This window comes from Strigops habroptila, chromosome 3 (assembly GCF_004027225.2).
Source record: "Strigops habroptila isolate Jane chromosome 3, bStrHab1.2.pri, whole genome shotgun sequence".
Taxonomy (NCBI): Eukaryota; Metazoa; Chordata; class Aves; order Psittaciformes; family Psittacidae; genus Strigops; species Strigops habroptila.
Genome location: NC_044279.2, coordinates 38,665,837 through 38,683,879, shown reverse-complemented (window position 1 = coordinate 38,683,879; position 18,043 = coordinate 38,665,837). Strand labels below are relative to the sequence as shown.

At 40.7% G+C, this 18,043-nt stretch overlaps 1 protein-coding gene across 5 annotated transcripts; it reads right to left on the bottom strand.

Moving 5' to 3' along the window:
• Window positions 1–3,638: 3,638 nt before the first annotated feature.
• TMEM19 (transmembrane protein 19) lies at window positions 3,639–16,141 on the bottom strand. 5 transcript variants are annotated; one of them, XM_030478281.1, is made up of 7 exons: window positions 16,085–16,141; window positions 15,671–15,821; window positions 12,311–12,424; window positions 10,652–10,789; window positions 10,073–10,327; window positions 8,779–8,988; window positions 4,693–5,919 (listed from the first exon to the last, which is right to left on the bottom strand). In XM_030478281.1, exons 1-7 carry the CDS (start codon window positions 16,139–16,141, stop codon window positions 5,756–5,758), a joined length of 1,089 nt encoding a protein of 362 aa, XP_030334141.1. In that variant the 3' UTR covers window positions 4,693–5,755. The 5 variants fall into 5 exon arrangements, with proteins under 5 accessions (XP_030334136.1, XP_030334139.1, XP_030334137.1 ...); XM_030478276.1 differs by lacking the exon at window positions 16,085–16,141 and having other exon boundaries at window positions 3,639–5,919; window positions 15,671–16,038; XM_030478279.1 differs by lacking the exon at window positions 16,085–16,141 and having other exon boundaries at window positions 3,639–5,919; window positions 10,241–10,327; window positions 15,671–16,038.
• Between the last annotated feature and the right edge of the window lie 1,902 nt (window positions 16,142–18,043).

The following is an 18,043-nucleotide window of genomic DNA, read 5'->3' as shown; positions in this document are numbered from 1 at the left end:
TGAATTACAGTCATACTTCTTATCCCAACACATCATGAATCAGTTCCTCTCACTTTTTCATTTTAAATTATACTAGGAGGAGACACTTAATGCGACTAGATGATGTACATATATTGGGAGCACCATAACCAGAGGCATTTGGCAGTTAAAGTTAGACTGAAACTATCGTTGCTTTGGGGGAGCATTTGATTGCAACAGCTTTCAACAGTGGAATGGTTTCAGGACGTGGGAAGTCACCAAAGGGAATAATGAAATATCAGGATAATGAGTAGTGGTAACAAAAAAATCAGGATGAAAAAGTTGCTTTTCTAGTACTGGGCTGAACTCTGCAAAAATCAGTGCAGCAAGAACCCTTCAGCAAGAAACAACAGAGCACACTCACTACTCTGGCTCTCAGCCAAGTATTCATAAGAAGTGGTGATCTGCATTTTGTGAGGATTTTGATACGTTTATAAATGTGTAGCTGTTCTGGGTTGTAAGGGTAGAGTTTGACTGATGCAAACAAACATCTTGGAAACACAAGAGAGTATGTATGAAGCCTGTAACTGGGTTAATTGACAGAGAGAATGAAAAGCAGCATATTTTCCACAGTTGCAGAACTATAAGGTTGTAAGAACTAAGGTTCTAAGAACTAAGGGATACAGAGCTCAGCCTTTGCAACAAGAGGTTTGTGCGCAGATGTTTACATCTGCATTTTGTGCATGATGTCAGTTTGTAGGACCAACATGATTTCTTATAATGTCCTTCTACCTTCTTAGCTTTGCAGCTAGGGCTGCAGTTGCAAAGTCCTTACAAAACTAGTTACTGCAGTTACTGGAGGATATTAACAAACGAGCACCAGAGACTTTTCTTACAGCTTTCTACTGATATTTCCTCTAACTGCAGAAAGCATTCATAATTTTTTAAACCACTGTCATCCTTGCTAGTGGTGTGGATTTGAACCTCCAAGACCAATTTGGACAGTGATCCCATTGCAGTGTTTTAATTCTGCTTTATGCTTGTTTGAACAGAGACACAGAGAAGCAGCCACCAGAAAAGAGAGATGCTAACAAGTTATGCAGGGCTTCACAAGTGGTTCTGCAAGTACAGCTGGGAGGTCCCCACAACTGGCAGTTGTTTCCATAGTGGTGGTATTCCCCTTTCCAAAATGTCTTCCCTGAACACAGGTCAGACTGGTTCCTCCACATTTCAGCTAACCCCAGTCTTCTTCGAGTAACCACTCAGATTAGGAACCAGCACTTGCCCCTGCTCTAAGGTGGAAAATCCCAGAGCAGCATAGAGCCAACAATCCTGCTAGAAGGTCTGCTAAGGGAGGTAAAGGTCTGCTAAAGGTATTTTCAAAGTGATAATGTGTATGTCATTACTACCTCATGTTAGCAGTCCGTCACGTGGAAGGTTTCCTGGTCAGAACTCACAGAATGGTGATCTTCTGCTTCCCTGCGCATCTGCCTTAGTCAGGGAAAACTCTGACATTGAGGGATGTGGTAAAGTCCCCATCACTGGAGGTTTTCAAGATGCGACTGGACAGGGTGCTAGATAACCTCATCTAGTCTCCCTTTCCCACAAGATGTTAGGAGCAGATGATCTGTTATGGTCCCTTCCAACCTGGGCTGCTTTATGACTTAGACAGTGGTTGTAGTGGCAATGTATTAAAACTGACTCATTTTCCCCTGGGGGGCGAAAGTTGTATAAAAGATCCAGAATAAATGCTTTCCTGGTGAAGTTTCTGTACTTGGACTAAAGTTTCACAGACTTGGGAGTATCCAAATACAAGCTGCCCTTGCCTGGCAGCTTTATTTCCACATTCCCATATTTCACCTTCATTTGGGACTTGCATTAATATTTACCGAACGTAGCTGCAGGCTTGGGCGCACTGCAGGGATCTGTGTAGTCTGAGTGAATCCATGTACCTGCTCCAATTTATGCATTACAACAGGCCTGTAATTGTGAAAGATGCATCCCCCTCTCCCCAACAGAAGCAGTGTTTAAATTGGAAGTTGTTACCCAGTTACAGCAAGAGCCAGAAGCAGAGACTGTAGAGTGCCTACAAAGCTCGAGGTGAATAAACCTTCTGTGAAAGAGGCTGACTCCTGCTTAAGGAACAGTGATTTACTGCCAGTTAAACTGCTGGTTAACAAAACTTAAAAAAAGGCCTAGTGAGGACCAAAGCATTGTTGGGGGAAACAACGGGTACAACAAATCCTGCTTGCAAACTTGAGGTGCCCAGTCCTAACAGAGCTTAATGTATCAATCTATTGCCATGTTTAGCCAGTGCCCAAATCAGGTTCTGTAAAATACCAACAATAATTCAAGATGTTTCAACCCTTCACTGTTAGAAAATAAGTCTTCAGAAGTAGCTACTCCTCAATACCCAAGGGGGGTGGTGTTTCCCCTTCATTTTTTATACCACTTCAAATTGTTGTCCCAGGGAACTGTGGTTTACATCTGCAATGAGGGACCACTCAGCAGCAGCATGCACAGACCCAAAACAATCTATAGCTGTAACAACAAAATAGAAACACAAAAAATAACTGATTACTGGTGACTCTGATATCAGTATACTTCAATACTCAGGATCAGAACACCAAGCCTAAGCAAGACCTGCTGTTGTAATTTAACAAGACTCCAAAGAAGGTCCTAAAGGTTTCTAGTACACAATTATGAACTTCTATTACATCTAGAAATCAAGCCAAGAATGAGGACCAATGCTTCATGATTCTAACTTCTTCAAATAAAAAAATATTGAGTGTATCCTCTTGGTGCTGTGGAAATATTGGTGCCACTTCAATATGAAAGGAAAATCAGTGACAGTTATTTACCAAGGGTACTGATAGCTCTGAAGCAAAAGGAATATTTGAGTGTTTAAAGAATACAATTTTATTTACTTATTGCAGTGACCTGTTTTGTACCTTCAAATCTATCAATTTCTCTGGTTTTCTCCTAGCTCCTCCTCTTTTTATCATCTTCCCTCTTAACTTCCTGCATTTTCTGCCTCTCCATATAGCATGTGGACAGGTGGTATCCCTATCCTTTCTGAGCTCAGGAACTGCTCTTAGCGACACACACCAACTTACAGGCAGTTTGTCACATCCTGTAACTTCTTCCCCGTATCATCCCCCCCTCCCCCACCAGCTAAGTTTTACAGCCGCTAGAGCTTTAAATGCACCAATATTCACATATGCTGTACTCTATATAATGTACCCAGAGTTTAGACTGTCCATTTTAGAATTCAGGAGTGCTCAGATCTTTCTAAATACTGGAGATTGATGAGTGGGAGTTCCAAAAGCAACTCAAGTGTCATCACTAAGACATGAAAAGTCAAAAATAGTGGCCTTTGAAGGCCATACCTGCAGGAGTTGATTCAGATCATATTCACTCTTATGTTAACAGATCAAAGCATTTCGTGCTGCTATGAATTTAAAATCACAGATGCCTTCTCACTACAGCAAGCTGTTTTTCAAATGAGACCCATATTAAATAGTGCAAAGCTGACCATGTCAGCTTCAGTGTTAGAAAGCAGACTTTGTTTCAGGAAACAAAAGAATACAAAAATAAGGCATTTAATGGAAAGAAAAAGTATCTTACAAAAATTATGTCTTAATTCCAGAAATCACAACAGTATTAATAAAATCTTAAAAGACAACTAATACAGTATTTATTCAGAAGCAGCATAAATCCAGACAACGCACAAAAATCTCAAGTGTTTATTGTTACACTTTTAAGTGCATATATTCCTTTTACAATTTTCTGTCTTTCCCCAGGAACAGACATACAGCAGCGATACAATTTGTTCTTTTCAGAAAGCTTTTACTAGCTTGAAATCTCATCTTTATAATGGGATAATACAGTGAACTAGTTCCAGTGATAAATTCCAGATTTATATGGACCAGATTCCGAAAGAGTAAACTCAGCATGGCAGTTTTTCATATTGCCACAAAAGGTGACAAAATACACAATTCAAGCGAGTTCAGACAGGCAACAAATACATTCATAAAAAAAAAAATAAATCAAGAGTTTAATACAAAATACTCAGCTTAAGATAACTAAAAATAAAAAGAAAAAGCTTTTTGTTAGTAAACAGCATGAGCTCTATCTTCCAAATGTTGACGGTGACAGGTTATTATGTGGGTACCTCTAAGGTTTAAATACAATCTGTGCAGGCTAAATTACTTCCACCTCTTTTATGAAGTAATAATGGAAGACGGAATCATCTAACATAGGAGTCTGAGCACCAAAGTTAAATTCCCATTTTGAAATGGCTTATTCGTGACACTTGCCCCCTTCACTACAAAAATACCTCTGTAGCTTCTTTGGCTGAGGCCATCAACTCTGAATAGCAACCCCAAACAAAATGGGAAACACTTCCACTGCTGCGAAAGAACCAAAGAGGATAGTTTGGTCAGAATGCTAAACATTATGGAACAATTCTAAGCTTATGGAAAAAATGTTCTATTTCTCAAGCGATGAATGTGAATTCGCAATTGTAATCTTTAATTTGATAAGTACCACGGCATTGAAAATGTTCTTAGATATCATTAGTTTTGAAATAAAGACTTAAAAAAAAAAAAAGAGCACAAATATATTATTCTGGAACAACTAATGAGTTTTTATTTTAAATTTTAAACTTAAATTTAATTTTAAATTTAGTCTTTTGCTGCAAACATTATGTAGTGGCATCACTTTTATCAACCCTATTCCCAGGGAAGTGGAGATAGTACCAGGATACAGAATATGCAACAAGGCTTACTTCTCCCCACCCGCTATTTCCATAAACCCTTCGTACTGTAGATTATGGCAAATGCCAGATTCCAGCCCCTTCACCTGTGTTACCATTGCCTGCATGAAGTTGCAGTGTACTTGGTGGACAATAGCCACAATGCCCCATCACACTGACTGATGTTGATTAGACTTCTATTTGCACCTTGAATACTGTGTCCGTTTTTGGGCCCCTCATTACAAGACATTGAGGTGCTGGAGCGGGACCAGAGAAGGGCAACAAAGTTGGTGAAGGGTCTGGAGAACCAGTCTTATGAGAAACAGCTGAGGAACTGTGGTTGTTTAGTCTGGAGAAGAGAAGGCTCAGGGGGGACCGTATCACTCTCTACAAGTACCTGAAAGGAGGTTGTAGTTAGGTCAGGTCAATCTCTTCTCCCAACTAACAAATGATAGGACAAGACGCAACAGCCTCAAGCTGTGCCAGGGGAGGAGGTTCAGATTGGATATTAGGAAAAAATTCTTCACCGAAATGGTGCTCAGGCATTGGAACAGGCTGCCCAGGGCAGTGGTAGAATCACCATCCCTGGAAGTGTTAAAAAACCGTGTAGATGAGGCCCTCAGTGATATGGTTTAGTGGTGGACCTGGCAGTCCTGGAGTAATGGTTGGACTTGATGATCTTAGAGGTCTTTTCCAACCTAGTTGATTCCATGTTTCCAGCTTCTTGCCCTTCCAAATGATGGGGACTGGAGAGAACAGACTCCAACTTTTCAGTTCCATAAGGATAATGAGATGCTTCACCTCACTTGGCAATGATCTGCATCCATCTAAAGAGCATCAAGAGCATATTGACAAAACCCTTCCCCTGAGAGACACCAATTGCCGTATGAAGCTTACAGCCTTAGTAAGCTGAGATGGAAAGTCCTTTGGCTCTCTGAAAGTTCCAGATCCCTCTCTTCAAGAGAATTCAAAGAGAACTCTTCAGAGTCTTACAGTAAAACTGAATATAAACGAATTACATGCAGAAAACCTTAAGCCATTTCAACGCCTGGGCCAGAAACACCATGCCACACCTGGGAGCACCAAAGCAATGATTATAGAAGAAAAAAGATTTACTGCATTGTTGTCTAATATGGGTTTTCCAGATACGTGCTTGGAGTCTTTTGTTTGGTGGTTGACAACCATGCCAATACTCTGGTCAAAACCTGGGGAAAGATAAAAGACTTCATTTTACAAAGCCAACCAAGCTGAAAAGAAACTTAGCAACCAAATGTATGCAACTTCATAAATTTAGTTTCCCATTATGGTGTTAAATCTCTAAGAAAAGACAGCAACAGACTAAATTAAATCACAGTTAGTTTAATCTGGTAGCTTCAAAGAACGGAATATAAATGCAGTATTTTATGTTAGAAGTTACTTCTTTTGCAAAGTTATACTTCTGCCAGGTCTACTGCTCTCTTTATGTAGTTTCATAGCAAAGGAAGGAATGGAACAAGCTGAATCAGGAGAGGAGTAAGTTGTTCTAAGGCACTGGATGCTCGTTTCAACCGAACAGAAACAACTGATCAGCAACATGTATTTCCTGCCACGAAGATGTATTTGTTTTCAAAGGAAAATTATGGTAATAGCATTATTATTTGATCTGTCAGAAAACAAGCTCCTTACAGAGGTTGAATTTATCATTTCTATTTATATAGTAGTTTTATACTCCCAGCAGCTGGACTTTTTTCCTAGTTCTTAAGCCATTTCTTGCTCTACCTCTGTATTATCAGTACTCCAGTATGGTATTTCATCAGCTGTTACTGTACACAGTTATCCTACGTTTTGGCCAGCTGCATTATTATCTAAGCTGATAAAAGTGTACAATTCTAGCATGCTTGATTTTAATGCCAACTCATGCTGTAGTGAAGTATGTAACTGGGTATGTCCATGTGCACACCTTTAAGGATGACATGAAGAAGCATTCCAAAACAGATCAGTATATTTTATATTAGTATTTTCTCTGTATCTGTTGAATATCTGTTAATCCCATAACATGGAAATTTCATTTTGAACTGATGCTTTATGACAAAAATATTTTCAGCTCCTCAGACAAAACTTCAAAAACCCCCACAGCACAAACCTGCTTGGCAGATATATAGCTGCTATTACTTTTACCTATGAATCATATATTTAAACCTAGCTTTGGACAATGCAAAAGAGCTACAGAAAAAAAATCACACTCCAAAGCCGGACAGTTTAACTCTTAACACTTGCTATGTTTTAGAAAGTTGTAAGTTTTCTTGAGAGAAAAACCGGGAATAAGTTTTTAGAAATATATAGCTCAAATGCATATAAAGCATTTGAGAGCATTTGAGGTTTGAGAGCATTAACAAGTAGTAGGAAAGGTAACAGTAATTCCTTCTATTCCTTTTGTCATTTACAGAAGAAGTCTAGCTTCAGACGGATAACGCAGGAAAGTTTTAATGTAATTCTGTGTAGCTATTCAGACAAAGTTTCACTTAATAAACATGTGGGCAGGTAGGGACTTTCTCCTAGAAACCGGGTATCACAGAGTATTACACAAACCAAACCTAGGAGGATTACCAACAGGAAAAACATCAACAAAAGGGATTAGCAGTGGCAGCATAACGGTTTCAAGAGAATACACAATTCTTCATCATCACTGCTGTATTTATTGTTTTTCAATATGCTGCAGAGAGACTGGAGTATTTCTTATGAGACCACACTGAATGGGGATTGGAAAAGCAGGCTGAAATAGGGAGAAACACAAAACCTAACAGCGTGCACCACATGAGCAGCACTATTTCATCTGTATCACAGCACATATATATATATATACACACACACACCCCCCACAGTGTATATGTCTATATAGTATAGATACTGCAGCAGTACTTATGAATTTGTAAAAGAAACTGTGGAACTTGCATACTGTCCCTGCTGCAGCTAGCAAAATAAGTTGCCGAGCATGGAAAAATATCTGAAGTGAAGAATAAATAGATGCTGATAAATGCTGGCATGCATTAGCTAGGTTTACGACATACTCTTAATGCATCTGCATCATTAGAAGCATGAAACATCGTCCAAGTGCTTAAGTGTTTCTTCTTTAGTACAGAAATATCTAGAAATTCCCCAAACAGTTAAACACTCGATTCTATTTTAGACTTTCTTGGAACTACAAGAAATAGAGCATAAAAACTGCTGGAAAGCCAAATCCACAGCATCAACAACAGTTTGCAGTTCTCATTGTGATGGTAGATTTAAAGGACTTTTATCTCTCTGGCAGTTCATCTGTACCTTCAAACCTTGACTTCCCACAAATAAGTAGACAAGAATTCTCTCTGTAACCAGCTGTTAAACAGAATAGTGTCAGATACGGTCTTTAAACAATTTTTAAGCAGTTTACAGTTTAGCCTAGAGGTTGTCTGTAGTGTTTATTAACAGACAAAGATCCTTATGGGCAACGGGTAAAAAACTGAAATCATTTAGAATCAGCCAGCCAAGAGGGTTTTCAAAAATGAACATGATTTTATACTTTTTAGTTACAGTCACAGCTAGTTTGTGATAAACTTAACTTACAGGAAACGGTACTCTAGAAGCGGTGAAAACTTAAAATATTGTGCAGATGTTCCTGGAGCTTTTCTTATCTAATTCTTAAAGCTGAGCCTATTGCTGTCTTCAGAGTTGGAACTGGAGCTGCTGCAGTGACAACTGATCTGGGTAAACGGATAAAATTAAGCTGATGTTTTCTCTTATGTTACCACAATGAGATATATAGAAAACTAGAGGGCAGCAACTCCTTTTTGTAAGGTAACACATTGCGGATCCCTGGTCTCTTTCAGTCATTAACAAGACAGTAACATAAGATACACAAATAAAACTATGGAAAAGAACCAACTGCCCTTGCTCTTGTTTTCATTATCATGTCCATCGCTTTGGCTCCCTTTACCCTTTGTGTTGCTAATTCTGTATTTTCTCCATTCAAAAATCATGTCCTCAGCCCTTCTTGAAATTCAAGTCCATTTTGAGGTTGGGGGGGGAGAAAAAAATAAGAATCTTACCGCTGTATTGCATTGTGGCTCCCAAATATGAATCAACAATTGATCCCAGTAAGCCAGCTGCTGCGCCAAACACGATAATGGGCCATTGTGGAGCAGATACTTCCAGATCAGTCACAAAAATGAGTTGTGTGATGAAGTAGGCTATACCTACTACCATGCCCCCAAGCAAACTTGAGAGCAGGCCCACAAAAGTAATTCCTCCATTAGTACCTGAATCAAACAAAACCAAGCTGATTTACAAACTTTCTCTGGAAGCCTTGCATTTCTTCAAGTGTTTTGTATGAAATCAAAACTGTGTTCATAGTGATCTTCCCCCCCTTATATCCACAAGGCTCTGCTATCACAGATATTATTTACAACTCCCATTATGCTGTTGAGAATCTTAACCTGTAAAATTATGCCTATTACTATTACTTTTCCTGTCTCTAAGGCTAGTTATCTAGAAATATTCACTCACATTAAATTAAACCAGATACCACACCTCTCAATGTCACCCGGCATTTGTCTGCTGGTGTGTGGGGTGAGATAAGAAAAGAGATTTGCTCCAAAAAATACAGAGATTAAGATGTGCGTATTACTAAAGCAATGCCTTGTTCAGAATAAGTACAGCAAGACATATTTCACCAATACATCTAGAAGAGCAAAATCCATGGAAAAGAAGATGTTTGACAGCTCAGTGAATAAAAATCTGAAGAATGCTTATAAAGAGAAAAAAAAATTACCATGCATTCAAATCCTGTCCTACAAGATGTAAAACTCAGATCAACATGCCAACAAGATTCAAAAGCAGACACACTGCTTTAAGGTAGCACTGTCATCCACTGTTTAGATGCTTTGACAGACAGAAGGGTCACTTTACCCATCCTTGGTAAGATACTAAAGGAAATGAGCGATTTAGTTCAGAAGTGAATTTTTTGTAGCATCTGTATTGAATATATATATTCTTCTACTGATTAAAATTTTCATGTCTAAAAAACTGAGTTGTAAACTTGTATTCTTTATAATTTTGGCAATATAAACACTTTCAATAGTGCCAGAGATGAGAACTGACAGCATTCACTAAGAATGATTTTAGCTCCCTGGATGCTATGTTGGTGGATCTCACCAATGAGATGCAGCAGAAACACAACCGAGTATATTCCATTTCAGTGAACGTATCCCTGCTAACATTTTCTAATCCCAGATTTCTGATGTTTGGGGTTTTTTTGAGGCTTTTTATAATTTTCAAGTCAGATGCATAGTTCTAAACACATTAGCATAATATTAAGAACATGCAGAACAGGTAACACCTTACCTACTGGAACCTTTTCCCAGGTTGTTATCAACCTTGGCTTGCTTTTACTCATAACACTACCAATCTCTGAAGCCCATGTATCGCCAGCAGAGCATGCCAAAGCTCCCAGAAGGGATAAGCACATCCATGATGCCGTGTATTGCTTTGAAAAGTCTATAGGAATTTCACCTGGTCCATTTTCTATCATATATAAGATAGCCAGCTCAGTAGGAACACCACCATTACACAATACTTGCAACCAATTCCTCTGTCCACCTAAAGTGACAAAAACTGAGTATTAGTATTTTCAGGCAAAATACCCTGGACAGGCAACAGCAGGAGACAAAAAGCAAAATACACACATATAAATTTAAAAAGATACACTTTCAAAACAGAAACTACATAGCAATTTATTAAATGGAACAGAAGCAAAAACAAAGTCATTTGCTAACATTCATAGGGACGGGGGTGGAGGGGAGGTATGACAACAGTGTGCCCTACTTTGGATGTTACATCTCATCTGGCCCTTTGAAAGGAAGAGGAATATGCAGTATTTATTCTTCACAAGGAATCTGAAAGAATTTAAAAGTTATGGCTTACCTTCTTTGTATTCTGAATCTATTTGCTTCTTTATATCTTTTTTCCATTTAGTAAGTTTTGAAGAAGTAACAAAGAATACAAACAAAGAGGTGAAAAAACTGTAATTTGCAACTGTAAGGATAAATCCAACCACCAATCCTATGAGGAAAAAGAAAAAGTATATAAAGTTCCTTCATGTAACAACAGTTGCTTCACAAAGCAATTAAGTGTTTTGTATCTCTTGAATATGAAAAGTAGCTTCATGATAAACTTCAATCATGCGAGAACTGCTGAAGCACCTAATAGCTGTATGAGAATTCCAAAGACATCTTGACTGAAAAAAAACCACCCCAGTTATTTTTATAATTTTCTCTTAAATTTTATTATGAAATTGATAATTTTACTGCTAAAGCACGTGGTTTTTAAGACCTTCTCTTGCCACAAATTAGTAATATTGTGCAAAAATAAAAGACAGAATAAATAATAATTAAAAAAGCCCAAAGGATATATAACTGAAATTGAAGTACTCTGCCTGAAGAAAAGGATTATTTGTGTAAGAACCATATATACAGCTGTGGCTGTGTCTCTATTAGCAAGTTTATCTTCTGTTTGGGAATCAAATCCCTCCCCCAAGGTCTCTAAGATAACCTGAATAACCCTCTTCTGTATCTTAACAGATGCTACTTGTCCTTTCTGTTCCTCATTTTCTTTTTCCGTTTCTGATTTTATGCCATCTTTTTCTTTCTGTAAGTATTTAAGCTCCCGGGTGTACTTCTGTTTTATCTCTTCCTTCACAGGGGAGGCCTAATTCTCACTGCCCGCCATAAGATTACAATTCTTCATGACCAAAAGAAAACTGGCTGCACATAAAGCAAATGCCAGTATAAACTGGCTAGCAGAGCTGTTAATGTTAGCAGGTAGAAACAGCAGAAGAGAAAAGATGGCTTTTCTTAATTTAGAAAATGCTCCCCTTAACTCACAGACTGAACAAGATTTGCAAAATGGGTGACATGGGAGGAAACAGTTTGATCTAGTTTCTTTCCATTGACCATCAATTCAGACAATGTCACAAGACAAGGGTGAATCACATCACCCAGAAATCTGGCATCAGATTTCAACAAACACTACTGTACACTACGTTGGGGTTTTTTCTAATGTGGTTAAGAAAAATTTTGTTGATACAGTAATTTGCTTGAAGTACAGACTTCGTTTTCTTGGAAAGCCAAAAAATGCCTAGAACTTGTCATATTACAGAAAGGAGAACTACGGTGTCTTTACTGGTTTCCTACCAAGCAGGTAGGCTGCTGACATGGCTCAGTTCCATGGTATTTCTTTACCACTATTTCTTGCCATTTCTTTATTTCTATGTGAATCTATCTGTATGTTAAACCAAAATATGCAATTTAACTGCATACTATACTGAAGTTTACAAGAATCTTCTAGGTTCATATAAATCTAATGACAATATTAATCAAACGAATTACAAACAGCAGCAAAAGACTATTTAAACAGGCATGAGGAAAAAAGAATCAGTATGAATTCAAGGTATGTATGCTTACATTTACACTTTTATTGTAATAGAACTAGATAGTAAAGTCTTAAAAGAACATTACATACAATACAAAGGGCCTTAGTTTAGTTTACTAAATGTTTAGCTTAGTAGTCTCACAAAAAACATACCTCCCAATGCACCACTGTGATCAAGACTCTTCTTCTTAAAACCCTGTGTAGCAATCGTTAGCGGAACCAAGATTGAAAAAAGCCAGCGCCATGGAGAAATAGGTCGTAAAGTACCTGATAAATCAAATAAAAGGGTTACAGATGATCCTCATAAGCCTTTTTAAAGCCTCTATATATGGAAAGTCATTATCTTCTAGTATATGTTTAAACATTGATCTTAATAGAGATTAAAGCTTTCTACCCATGATAACCAAGCTCTTGGGTCCCTCTCTCCCCCACAGGAGTACATCTCGTCGACAGGCAGAATTTACATCCCTCAGGACGTGAGAATACATTTGTTATCTTTTACAGTAGATGTTCCTATGACTTTTTTAACTCTAAACTTTTCATCAAAAGGGCTAGTCCTAGAAATGTTCAAAGGAAACTAGGAATACTTACAAAAGTTAAGCTTATTTCAGCAAGCCACTGCATTCTCCAAACCACATTTTTTAATAAAGAACAATACTACACTATATATTCTGTATTTAAGGAAAGGTAGCCACATGACATACAAGTCAAGTCTGTCTGGTTTCCACCTGAATATTTATCCTCAAGTGAGCCTGAAGATATCTAATGCAGTTCTCCTTGACCTGTCTGTTTCTGCAGAAAACGTGGCTTAGCTGAGAATTCACAGATGATTTAGACTTCTTAATCTTTGCTTGGCATAGTTCCTCTCCACCGCACATGCATGCAGCCCCTTCCCAACCTGGCAGCCCATCTTGATCTGAGTGTCGCAGAGACTTGTTGAAAAGCAAGCTGCACCCAACAGTTTCATGTCTTGCAATATGTATTTACTCCCAGGATTTTTTTCTGCTCTTAGGATTCTCTAGAATAATCCTTTTCTACTTCTACATGCCACTGCCCTCCCTGTGATTTTTAATCAATTCTATCTAGAACAGCACAACCAAACAGACTGACAATAGAAGTTCTTTTTGTTTGCACAACACGTTAGCATGAGAAATTATTTTCTTTGTGGTGTTCAGCATAGACTGAAAACACGTATTTAAGCTAAGAGATAGCCTTCTTTCTCTATGTGTTAATGTGTCCCACATAGCGGGGAAATCCTTTCCACTGATTTTTCTTCTCTGACAGTGGCTGCAACAGAATTGCAGCTTTACTCAAGTCTTGCCTTGTGATTTCACATGAGTATGGATTTTAGGTTTATTTATTGGCTATGTGAACAGTACAGAGAAGTTTAGGGGCAGCAAAACAAACACATGCAGCTCTGAGCTGCCTCTTTACTTTGTTTACTGGTAAATACAATTTATCAAACTGAGCTTCCTGTGTTATGGCTATTCAAATATTTGACTGCATGTTATTGGCTTCCTCACAGAGTGAACAATTGCAATACACTGCAAGGTTTATAGCTATTCACTGTTCCTTTTATATGAAGGCAACACTACGTAATCGAAGCTCCTGTATTTGAAAAGTATACTGCTTTTTGGGAACTGAAGAGAAGTAAATTATTTCAGGTCTGGTATTAATATCTATGCAGAAATGATATCCTCTGTTATCCTCTGTGTTACGATAGAATCACAGAATGGTTTGGGTTGGAAGAGACCTTAAAGATCATCTAGTTCCAACCCCCCTGCCATGGGCAGGGACACCTTCCACTAGACCAGGCTGCTGCAAGCCCTGTCCAACCTGGCCTTGAACACTGCCAGGGATGGGGCAGCCACAGCTTCTCTGGGCAAACTGTGCCAGTGCCGCAACACCCTCACAGTAGAGAATTTCTTCTTGATATCTAATCTAAATCTTTCCTCTTTCAGCTTAAAGCCATTCCCTCTTGTCCTGTCACTACATGACCTTGCAAAAAGCCCCTCTCCAGATTTCTCACAGGCCCCCATTAGATACTGGAAGCTGCTCTAAGGTCTCCCCGGGGCCTTCTCTTCTCCAGGCTGAACAACCCCAACTCTCTCAGCCTGTCTTCACAGGAGAGGTGCTCCAGCCCTCTGGTCATCCCTGTGGCCCTCCTCTGGACTCGCTCCAACAGGTCCATGGCCTTCTTATGTTGGAGGCCCCGGAATTGACCTTCTTGTTCCATAACCACTTTTTCAAAAGGGAAAGATTTGTCCGCAGTCTCCTTCTTTGTATCAGGAGATACCTGATGCATCCGATTCACCTACTGGAGCGAGTCCAGAGGAGGGCCACAAAGATTCACCGGGCCTCTCCACTCTATGCTGTCAATTCTCAACCATGTTAGATAGCAAGGATTGGAATATCCTAGTTAGCAGAAAAACTCAGAGAGCTATACCAACAGAGAGCTGACACACACAATGTTGCACGTTTAAACCCAACTTGGCTAGCTCTAAATGACACAAACTGCTTCTGCATACCTCCTATGTGTCTGGCATCTCTCTACAAGCCACTGTAGAAGTGTCCAGACAACACAGATTTAACGCTGTACCAGGATCAATACACCATCCTAAAACCTGAAGCACTGAAAAACATTGAGCAGAGATATCCAGCTGTCACTGCAAAAGTCATCTTATACTGGTGGGATATTTAATCTAGCTGAATTTATTCTGGATCCAGGGGGACACTAGGCAGTTGAGGGTGTTCACACTGCATCCCTAGGCATTGTCAGCAACAGTGCATTGACGTTGGAGCTGAACATTTCCTGCATGAAATTGGCAGAGGTCTTAAAAACAGGTCTTTCCTTGTCTTAGGAAAGCAGTTAAACTCTTCTAGGTTTGAACTGATGTGAAGGCAGTACTGCTGCTTTTGCACACTGCTGTAAAAATGGTCCTAGAACTGAAATGGCAGACTACAGAAAGTACTAATGTCCCTGCAACTACACACAACTAAGCCACAGTCTGAGTTATCACAGAATGGTTTCGGTTTGAAGGGACTTTAAAGATCATATAATTCCAACCCCCCTGCCATGGGCAAGGGACACCTTCCACTAGACCAGGTTGCTCCAAGCCCCGTCCAACCTGGCCTTGAACACTGCCAAGGATGGGGCAGCCACAGCTTCTCTGGGCAACCTGTGCCACTGCCTCTGGAACCTTTTACCACCCTCTCAGTAAAGAACTTCTTCTAATGTTTGCTTTCTTTCAGGGAGATACATTATAAAGGACACCAACATTTTACATTCAACGAGATCCCTAGGCAAAGCCACAAAGAAGGGTACAGTGGCCATTAACACCTTGTAAACCATCAGCAGCTACTGTCAAGGCTAAGGCTTTCAGCTCTGCTGAGGACGAAAGGGGCAGTGCAACCCCTCTTCCAACGCTGCACCCCTAGCCTGCAGGGGCTCCACTCGCCCCTCGCCGTGTCACCCCGGCCTCTCCCCAGCCCCCGCCCGGCCTTTGCACTCACCGTAGTACGTACTTGCGGTCATGGACACGATCCAGAACACCAGAGAAATACAAATGAGCGCGTTCAGGACGATAATATTCGCCATCATCTTGAGGTACTCTTTGAAGAAATCCTCCTCGCAATAGGACATAGGAATCCAGAAAGAGAACACCTGGAGGGGAAGCACGGGGCGCACCGCATCAGCCACTCCGCTACCTCCCCCTCTTCCTCCTCCTCCTCCTCCTGCTCCTGCGCCCGGCGCGGCCCGCACCGCCGCCGAGGCCGCCTCTGTTCCCCCACGCCTCGGGGCGCCGCTGGGAGGCACCGACCCGTACATGGGGAGGCGCCCGCTCGGGGCCGGGCTGCGAGGCGCTCCGCGGCTGGCGGGCCCCGCCGCTCCCTCCGCCCCTCCCACCACCCGGCTCTGACACCGACCTGCTCCCCTGGCCCGCCGGCGCCGCCAGCATCCCGCCCCGCCGCCGCTCTGCGCATGCTCCGCCGTGCGCTGCGCCAGCCCCCGTGGGCCTGCGCGGTGGCGGGGACTGAGCGAGGCGGGGATCGAGCGAGGAGGCGCCGTCGGCCCCGCGGGATCTTCACCCGCCTCGGTATGGGGCTGCGGCAGCGCCCACCCACCCAGAGCCCTGTGCAGCCCCAGTTTGCTCCTGGGTAGCTGCGGGACCAGCGTCTGCCTCTCGCAAAGCCCCGTCCTTGTTAAGCGTGCCTCCTCTGTGGGAACCGGCCACCCCTGAGCCACCCGCCCTTTCCGGTGTCATGGGTCCACGCTTGCCTCTACACCGCTAGTGCCTTACACGGTGGGCTCGAATAACGGCCAAAGGAAAAACCACTAGTTGAATATCAATGAAATTTGGCAAATAGCGTGTGTGAAGTAAACCTAGGCGTGAAAAGTGTGAAATCGGTTGGTAATAAGTTACACCGGTGAGTATCTGGAGGAGGTTTGAAACTTGTTGGAGCACTGCAGAGTTCATTAGCAGTACAAGACAGACTTGAAACATCTCCTGAAGTTAACTTGGGATGAAAACAAGCCAGACCTGCCTGGTAGCTTTTCTTTGGGCGTGCCAGAGTTACTCTCAAAACACTTGACTGTAAAGAATGCATCACAAGTTACTAGAAGGACTCTACGGCTCCCACATACCAGAGGCTTTGTTACCAAAGCAAAGAAAGATGTGAAACTCCAGTTTTCAAAACCCCTCCCTCCATTTTGAGGCAGCTGCCTATAAAATAAACAATACTTCAGGCATCACAGAGGGTAATTCTGAAGTAGCATTTATATATGAACCATTTGTTCAGTGGAAGGTAGACCCAAACCCTTCAAGTTTACAAACATGGGTACAGATGAGCCACCACATGAATATCAATAACCTTGGGTACCATTTTTCACAGACTTGTAGCAGCAGCAGAAGAGAATATTTATTTAAGTATTCAAAGAGAGGCAGAATAATAGGAAAATGTGAATTAGAAGTTCTTTTACATAGAACAAGAGTAGTTTTTAAGCTCAAATATTCAAATGAATAATCTTGGTGTAAGAGTTGGTAATTTCCCTACTGAATTGAAGCCTATTTCTTGCGTGTTGGCACCCGTTCGTCTTTCAAGCATGTCCTATTATTTTTCATTCAGCATCTGGAGTAAGTTTCTAACAGGGTGTGAACACAGTCCAGGTTGTGGATTCTTTTGCAACAGAAACTTAGATATATTTTTGTATTGCTATGAAAGAAATACTCAGGTCACAGCTGCTTCTTCAAATGTTGTCTAAACTAGGGACCATATTCTACAGAGATATACAGAAACTTGGTTTTAGGTGAAGACAGCAGGCTTATTTCAGAAGTTAAAGTTAGCACTTGGGTGTTTACAGTGTGTTGGCTCCAGGCAATTAGAGCCAAAATTTGGACCAGGTGCCTTATACAAGGGTGTAGGGGCTTTATTTTATTTTCTGCTATATTTACTGATAATATAGACTGGGAACACCCAAATTTTATCTGAACTGGAAATCCCCAAAATATTACTACTACTGCTACATTAATGTAGGAGGACTGACTTTGGTATACCTGGTGTTCCTTCCTAGCTCCCAAATTTCTCTATCTGAGATCTGGAAATCTAAAAGTCGGGGGCTCAGCAGCTGGGCTGCTGTGTAAGAACAGGACACCTTTTAAAGGATAACACTGATACGGCACTGCTTAGATGCTCCTGCTAAAATCTAAGCAAAGAAATTTTTCAACCAGAACAAGATACTTAGACTGGTGGTTGAACAAGTAGCTGCTTGTTTAGGTGTAACCAACTCCCATAAATCTATTTATTCAAATACACCCTTAACTGAGATTAATTATTTAATTTATTGCTTTTTTTGTTTGTTTGTTTTCTAAACAGTAACAGACTGAT